We start from the raw sequence: 9,215 nt of genomic DNA on the forward strand, positions 1-9,215 counted from the left end.
TCCCCGTTTATGAAAAACAATTAGCCATTGTGTGTTTTTGTGATTAGAAAGACAATTAGTGGATGGTTGTTAATGATGGTCAGTGTCATCGTGACACGATGCCACTTAAATCAAATTCCTGGTGAGGGGGCGTAATTCGATTAACCTATCACTTGTTGTTCGACTTAATGATAGGATTCGATGACACTCACCGTTCACAGTCACTTGAAGATAGGTCAACCGAGCAGTCCTCAAATAAAGAAATGGACGTAAAAACGAAACCCATTTTCGCCATTAAAAATGTTGTTCCATACAGCAATAATTTTGAGCATTACCTGAAACCGTCGTTCTCCTCAACGGCAACCTCAATGGCCTATTTGGAGAAATCTTCGAAGGGCCTAAAACGTAAATCCAAGGCACAAAGTGTTAAATCATGGTTTATGGAGAATTTTCGAAACTTCTGCAACACCACATCGCTGCATGGTTTCAATTATATAACACGCATGGATTTGTCCAAGAATGAGAGAATCTTTTGGCTCATTATTACCATAATTGCCATAATTGTATCGATATCTCTGGTAATTGTATCCTACATATGGAATAGTGAAACTCCCACGGTGACTGTTATTGAAAGTTCCCATTATCCCACCTGGAATATACCCTTCCCGGCTGTGACTCTGTGTAATTTTAATAAAATTTCCAAGACGAAGGCAGAAAATATGGCAAGTGCTTTGTAAGTAGATTACATACAATCATAAAAACTTTAATAACCCTAATTATTTTATTATTCCCTTTTCTAGAAAACGTCCAGCCAACACCACCGAAGCGGATGTCATAAAAATGTTTAATATTGTCATGTATTACAGTTTCGCCTTTAATGAATCCGACACAAATATGACATTTGCCAAGCAAGTTTTGACCATGAACAATATGACATTGAATGATTTGTCCCGCACCTTGACACCGAATTGTATGGATATGATATCACGTTGTATTTGGAAGGGTACCAACACACGTTGCGATGGCCTATTTCAACGCATCAAATCAATGGGTCTGGGAGAATGTTGCACCTTTAATTATTTTGGAGAGCAAAAGCATAATTTTCCAGAGTAAGTAAATGTTAAGTGTTGGTGAGAGGCAAAAAAATTAGGCATCTAAAGAAAAGAATATTAGTAACAAGTTAAAAAGCAGTAAGTTCGGCCTGACCGAACTTTGAATACCCTCCACCATTTGGAACGAATTTGGAAATTTTCAAAAAATAAAATCCGTTAGAAATACTGTTAGAATCTTAACAAGTAAAAAAGCAGTAAGTTCGGCCGGGCCGAACTTTTAATACCCTCCACCATTTGGTACAAATTTGGCAATTTTCAAAAAAATAAATAAAATCCGTTAAAAATTCTGCTAAAATTTTAAAAATACCGAATGCTTATACGACGACTTGGACCTGCATAGGCAACTTTTGTCATAAGTTATTACAATATTTAAATGCGAAACTTGAAGAAAAATCTGTTTATAATGTAGCTAAAATCATCAAAATACCGAATATGTGGGGTACCCTTATATGGGGGCTATACGAAGACGTGGACCTGCACAGACAATTTTCTGGCATGGGCTGAAGTATCCAATACGAACTTCACATGCGAAATTTGAAACAATCCCGGTAAATAATGTCGCTAAAATCATCAAAATACCGAATATCGGGGGGTACGGTATATGGGGGCTATACGAAGACGTGGACCTATATGGCCTATTTTCTGTTTTATGCTGCAGTATCTATTACGAACTTCAAATACCAAATTTGGAACGATTCCGTTAAATAATGTCGCTAAAATCATCAAAATACCGAATATCGGGGGGAATTGTTATATGGGGGCTATATGAAGACGTGGACCTACATGGCTCATTTTTTGACTTAGGATGTAATATCCGTTACGAACATCAAATACCAAATTTGAAACGATTCCGGTAAACAATGTCGCTAAAATCGTCAAAATACCGAATATCGGGGGGTACCGTTATATGGGGGCTACACGAAGGCGTGGACCTGCACAGATAATTTTCTGTCTTAGGTTTTAGTATCTATTACGAACTTCAAATGCCAAATTTGAAACAATTCCGATGAATAATGTCGGTAAAATCATCAAAATACCGAATATCGGGAGGTACGTTATTTGGGGGCTATATGAGAACTTGGACCTACATGGCCCATTTACGAACTTAACCTGCCTACTGGCAAAATATACATGTGTGCAAAATTTTAGCCTTCTATCTCAATTTGTTCGAAAGATAGCGTGATTACAACAGACGGACAGACAGACAGACAGACAGACAGACACACAGACACACAGACGGACATCGCTAAATCGACTTAGAATTTTACGCTGATCAAGAATATATTATTTCGAGGAGTTACAAACGGTGAATAATGTGGCTAAAAACATCAAAATGCCGAATATAGGGAGTTACTGATATATGGAGCCTTCTCGAAGACCCGGACCTTCATAAACAATTTTCTGTCACAGACTGTAGTTCCCATTACGAACTCTAAATACGTAATTTGAAACTACTGCGGCGAATAATGACGCTAAAATCATAAAATTACCGAAAATCGGAAGGATCCGTTATATGGGGGCTATACGAAGATGTGGACCTGCACAGACACTTTTCTGGCTTACGCTGTAGTATCTATTACGAACTTCGAATACCAAATTTGAAACAATTCTGGTGAATAATGTCGCCTAAATCACAAAAGTACCGAATATCGCAAGCTACCGTTATATGGGGGCTATACGAAGACGTGAACCTACACAGACAATCTCCTGTCATAGGCTGTAGCATCCAATACGAACTTCAAATACCAAATTGGAAACAATTCCGGTGAATAATGTCGCTAAAATCATCAAAGTACCAAATATCGGAAGGTATCGTTGTATGAGGACTATACCAAAACGTGGACCTACATGGCCCGTTTTCAATACAAAAAGTCCTGCAGACATAATATACATTTGAGTAATGTTTCACCTCAAACAAGCGCTACGCCGGGAATGGGCCAAAATACCGCAGAACAACATTCGGGCAGCATGGGACGGTTTCATTGGCCGTTTGAAAGCCATAATTCGTACCAAAGGTGACCAAATCGAACAAATTTAAACTTATTCTAAAGTTTGATGTTATTTCCGACATTTTTTGATTTCATTCAATAACATTTAAAAAAATGTAAAAATTATGGCCTTTGACTTTGTTGCAATTTTTTTTATCTCACCCTGTATTCATTTCTCCTAGTACCTCCCTCCATACAAAGTCAACACTCGTAAATTGTGAAATCAATGACTGTTTCTTTTGAAAACGAAACTTAGCTAAGATTTTCCCTGTGTTAGTGAAAGTGTGAAAGTTGAATATTTCGGCAAACCCTTCCTGGCAAAAAATTCAAACCTTTTGCTCAGCTGAGGGATACGATATAGTTTAAACTTAGCACATCTTAATATTAAGATATAACTTGGCTGAAGTATGAAATTATTAATATTAATCAACTCCTTTTGTACCTGTAATGAGTAATAATAAATCTCGTCATATTTGATATCGATATCCGATTTTTCTCAAACTTAGCGCAGTGCAATAGTTTGGCTTAGAGAAATCATTAAAAAAGTAAATGGCACTCTATTAGTTTTAGTACCAGCTCCAACAACATTTTGTAATAAAAACCAGTAAAGACAGTCTTAAAGTCGGACGGGGCCGACTTTATGATACCCTACACCACTTTGCATATTTAATAGAGCTTTATATAACAATTAACACTTTTTATGGGATAATTAAATCATACAAGCTACGAGTATAATTATAATTTAAAGTTCAAAAGACTATATATGCCGAAGAATTTGCATCCTTTTAATTGACGCTTGTATTGCCCATTTGGTGCACAATTAACTTGAAATCGGATAAAGATATACGTGGGAGCTATATCCAAATCTGAACAGATCTCGATAAAATTGGCAAAGATATATCTGAACTGCATTTGATATATTTCCCTGAATATTGTTGTTAGGGAGTGTATATTACGGCTGTGGGTAACAAATACAGCAAATCGGATGAACAATATATATGGGAGCTATGGCTATATCTGAACCCATGTTCACCAAAAATTTGACATACCAGCGTCTAGACTCAATTTGGTGGTAAGTACCAAATTCCATCCCATTTGGGCTAATATTACATGTTTGTTGCGCAATAAAAGGCAAATCGGACGAAGTTATATATGGGAGCTATATCGAAATCTGAATCGATCTCGATAAAATTTTGCAAATGTATTTCTGAGCTGTATTTGATATATTTCCCCAAATATTGTTGTTGCATAGTGCATATTACGGCGGCGGTGGACAAAAATAACAAATCGGATGAACAATATATATGGGAGCTATAGCTATATCTGAACCGATTTCGATCAAATTTGGCATACATATTTTCAGGCCTATTTTGGGTGTATATGCAAATTTCCATACAATTCGGGCTGTTATTACTGCACAAAAAGGCAAATCAGACGAAGATATACATGGGAGCCACATCTAAATTTTATCCGATTATCTCCAATTTCAATAGGGTTCGTCCTTGGGCCAAACAAATGATCTGTGCAAAATTTCATCTGGATTGGGCAATAAATACGACCTGTATTTTGTTTACAAAAATACCTGGACAGACGGACGGACATAAATAAATCGACTCAGAATGTGATTCTATGGAGATCATCAAAAGGAACTATGGGTCGATTCCTTTTGCATGTTACAAACGAATGCACAAAGACATAATACCCTAACCACCTTGTGATGTAGGGTATACAAACAAAAAAGTATTAGATTAATGCTGCTAACAGTTCCTCGTTGATGGGCAAGGAACTTTCTCACAATTATGTTTAAAAATTCCTAAGTTTAATAAAAATGTAATATTCAAAGTATAGATCGACACGAATAGTCCCTTTGGGATTCATAAATATGACAGTTTGAGAGAGATTAACAAAAGGAGTAAAGGAGATTAAATTTTCACAAGTCTGAGGAAATTGGAATCCACTCAGCTTTATTCGGTTCAAGGATACTTTTACTTCTGGCACAGTTATTAGGGATTCCAATCTAAAGGTATTTTTGGAATAACCCTTGTAATCTTATTTGTATGTCGCTATAAATTAATAATTTGTAAAAGGAATGGGTGTCATTTTAACTCTAGGTGATATATTTTTGTCCTGCTGGGGGTTTCTAGTAAAATTACTTGATTGTGAATGATTGGATGCATGGATGTAATTGATAATTCGACCAAAATTTTAAAAAAATAAGACACATATGTCAATTACTTGTAATTAAACATGACCGCGGCTTCAATAAATCTGTCACATTTTCCTACATTGCTGAATATCCAAATGACAGTGGCAGTGTTCAAAAAAGGAGATATTTCACTATAAACTTTAAGTTCTTTCCTTGGCTGTTGGGTTAAGATATTTTACTCAATAATTGTTTCTGGTTGCTCTCTTACAAAATTATTTAACATCTCAGACCTACTATATGTTTGACGAAATCCCGGACATTATCTGTTGCTCCTACAAAATTTAGACTTCGTTAAAAATTGTCAACTTCTATCATTCAAGTCTTACTGAAATTGTGACTGCATTGCACTATTTCAACCCCATTTAATTCAAAAACCATTTTTTCTCTTCTCCGTTTATTTTTCAGAAAAATTGCCTATTTGGTACCCAAACGTCCATATCGTGTTACTGGTTGCGGTTACCCTACAGGTCTTTCGATACTCATCAATCCCTTTGCCTTTGATTATTCCGCTTCGTCATTCAGTAGTTATGGATTTCGTTTGCTAATACACGACTCCTACACGGTTCCCGATGAAAATGCAGAGACGAAAATAATATCCTCCGCCCGAGAAAGTTTTGTTCACATTAATCCCGAGTCCACCTATGCCACATATGATATTAATAATTTACGCATCAAAGAGAGGAATTGTTTGTTTCCCTACGAACGGAGATTGACGGTAATGCAACGGTATTCCTTTACGAACTGCATGTGGGAGTGTCGGGTGAATCTGATAATGAAAAATTGTGGTTGTGTACCGCACTCGTTGGCGAATAATGGCAGCTATCCGGTGTGCGATGTTGGCGATGTGAAATGTGTTATTAAAAATCGAAGTATATCACTTATACATTATAGATATTTAGTTAAAAAAATAATTTTTAAAATTTCTTTCAGTTGTCTTTACAAGGGCCTTGAACAACTATAATGACACCTTATCAGCTGTGAAAAATACCGAAACATTTCCATGTAACTGTTTGCCGGATTGTCAATCGAATAATTATGTATCGGAAATTACCATGGGAAGATTAAATGTTCGATTGTTGTTTCAAAATGAAGATATTGAGTAAGTTATCCCTAAAGGTTACTAGACGTAATTTTGACTTTACTTCTTGCAGGAGAGCCCCCGATGACACCAACAATATTTTATTGCATATTTTCTTTAGCGACTTGATGTCCACCAGATATCGCAAAGAAATCTATCAAAATTGGTTATCGGCTTTGGGTAAAGCTTAATCACACTTTCTTTTTTTATGACTCTTAATTGATAAATATTTATCTGATTACAGCTTCATTTGGTGGTCTCTTGGGCCTAATAATGGGTTTCAGCATTGTCACGGCATTTGAATTTGTCTATTTTTTGACATTTCGTCCAATATTTAATTATTATAACCATTACCATTAAATGCAATAAAATTGATCAATATCAAAAATTAAATTACATCAGTTCCAGAACTTGCAATCTATCTATCTATATATATATATATATATATATATATATATATATATATATATATATATATATATATATATATATATATATATATATTTATATATATATATATATATATATATATATATATATATATATATATATATATATATATATATATATATATATATAAAAGAAAGTTCTGTTAGGTAATACGCTTATTACTAAAGAACCGCTGGTCTGACTTTGAAACATACGATTGAAACTTTTTATTTCAATATTTTATCGTGTACAAACGGATTTTTCAATTTGATTAACTCTATTGACGATATTGACGTTAAATGCAGGCGGGTTACATTAAATTGTAGTATGCCGAATAATTACTATTTTTAAATCACTAAGAAATAACGAAAAGAAAGACTATTTCATTACAAAGCATTCTAAAACATTCTAAAATCGGGAAAAAATTATCAATGGAATCTAATTTCAAAATGATAGTTTATTCTGTTGGCTAACTTCGTAAGAACGCTTAAACATTTGCTGTAACAAATTCGCGACCTAGTTCAAGAATTTATTTTTTTACAATGAAATTTTATATTCTATAATTCTTTCTTTTACACGTTCTTCATAAATGCAGTTTTAAGGGAGATTTTGACTTATATTAGAAAGGTAATACAATTACAATAAAAGGCAAACACATAATTTTCCCATTAAATATATAAATTTCCTATGTGATGTGACTTATAGTGAAATTTGATTAATATATATTTTATGTCTCTGACATCATCCTTTTAAAGTGATGCTTTACTTTTGACGTCTTCTATGACGTGTGGTTTGCCCCTTTTAGAGAATATCCCATGAGAATAATTAATAGTAAGAAGAAGAATGTTACCAACTATTATTAAAGAAGACCATAACAGTCTATGCTTAATATTTCTAAATGTCATAAGGAGGGAAAATAAAAAAAAAATAATGAAGAAAATGGCAACCAGAATTTTCTGCAAAATTTGACAGAAAAATAGCCTCTTTTTGTTTCCATCGCTAGAGAAGATTGGACGGTTGGAGACACAACCATACCCCAGAAAAAAAGCAACAACAGCAAGAGTTACAAATATCGATGGTTATTTTATTGAGAGCCGAGGAAAAAACAAGATTATTGGAAATTGAAATTAATTAAAATAAAATTTATTTGTAATACCGAATAAAAGAATTAAATGGAATTATTATCAGAACTTAATTTGAAACAAAAAATATTAAAAAAGCCAATGGAACTAAATATAAATAGATATAAGTATTGGATAAAATCTATATTAAACTTAAAATAATGAGGGAGCTACACCATCTCACATCCAATCCAACGAGGGAGAAGACGCTGTTTATGGCTTCACCTGTCCAAAATGTTTTTCCTCTTTTTCAAAGTAAGATAATTTAGTAAGGTGGTAGAGATGTGGTAGAGGTCAGGTAGGTAAAGGGTCAAATCGACAAAAAAAAAAACAACATGGTGAGAGAATTTCTCCGAGGTAGGGATATTTCTTAGCCGGATAGCCGCTAGAAAATAAAAACGGTTTCTATAGAAGAATATGTATTTTACATGAATGATATAGCAGTTAGTTTACTTCAAATGTTTTCATTTTTTTATTTTCTTTTGTTTTGTTTAGTCATGTTCTATTTTCTTTTATAAACACCTATATTGATCTTTAGGAACGGTATACATTTCTAATTTTTGTCAAACGAAATGTTAATGAGTAACAAGAATCACTCCTCATCCGACGAGCCATATCCGCGTAAAACGCCAGCATAGCGGCAACGTCACACAAAATCAAAAGAATATATTTATATTTCCCCACATTCAAACATTGGTTTCTACAGACCTATACTAACATTTTAATGCAAATAATTTTGTAGAATAGTTTTTAAACCATTTTTAAAAAAAGGATCAAACAAGACACCTTTGTGGACTCACATAAACAGTGTAAATAATCCTCGTTTTTGTATATTTTGAATATTTATAATGCAACAGCCCGATTATCTTCAAATTATATACATCACAATATTTTTATTAATCCGAGGTTTCATGTGAAGATGGGATATATCGGTATATACTGGTACTGGTATATCCCCCACAAAGGGTTAACATTTCTAATGTCCATGAAGCTCATAAAACGTGAAATTTACATCTATTCAGACTTGGCACATCCCAATATTTCTATCAACACAAGATCTGTTATAAAGATTGTAAAGATTGGACCATTCCTTCTTGTACACCACCACCCCACACACAATGGGCCAAAGATTTAAATAACCAAAACGATTATAAAATCCGAAATAAGCATCCGATTCTGTCTATATTTCACACATCCCTTTATTTTTGCTAACACAAGTTCTGCTGCGACGATGGAATGTATCGGTTCACTCCTTCTGGTACTTCCCCGACAAAGGGTTCATAATTTTGAAAAACTAAACGG

The 9,215-nt window shown here is 34.1% G+C and overlaps 1 protein-coding gene across 1 annotated transcript; it reads left to right on the top strand.

Moving 5' to 3' along the window:
* The first annotated feature begins 167 nt into the window (after positions 1-167).
* On the top strand, positions 168-6,756 carry LOC101890062 (pickpocket protein 11). Its single transcript, XM_020039517.2, has 6 exons — positions 168-712; positions 780-1,088; positions 5,691-6,154; positions 6,216-6,384; positions 6,437-6,543; positions 6,608-6,756. The coding sequence occupies exons 1-6, from the start codon at positions 168-170 to the stop codon at positions 6,721-6,723; spliced, it is 1,710 nt and encodes a 569-aa protein (XP_019895076.1). The 3' UTR covers positions 6,724-6,756.
* The last annotated feature ends 2,459 nt before the right edge of the window (positions 6,757-9,215 follow it).

Source organism: Musca domestica, unplaced genomic scaffold (assembly GCF_030504385.1).
Source record: "Musca domestica strain aabys unplaced genomic scaffold, Musca_domestica.polishedcontigs.V.1.1 7, whole genome shotgun sequence".
Classification (NCBI taxonomy): domain Eukaryota; kingdom Metazoa; phylum Arthropoda; class Insecta; order Diptera; family Muscidae; genus Musca; species Musca domestica.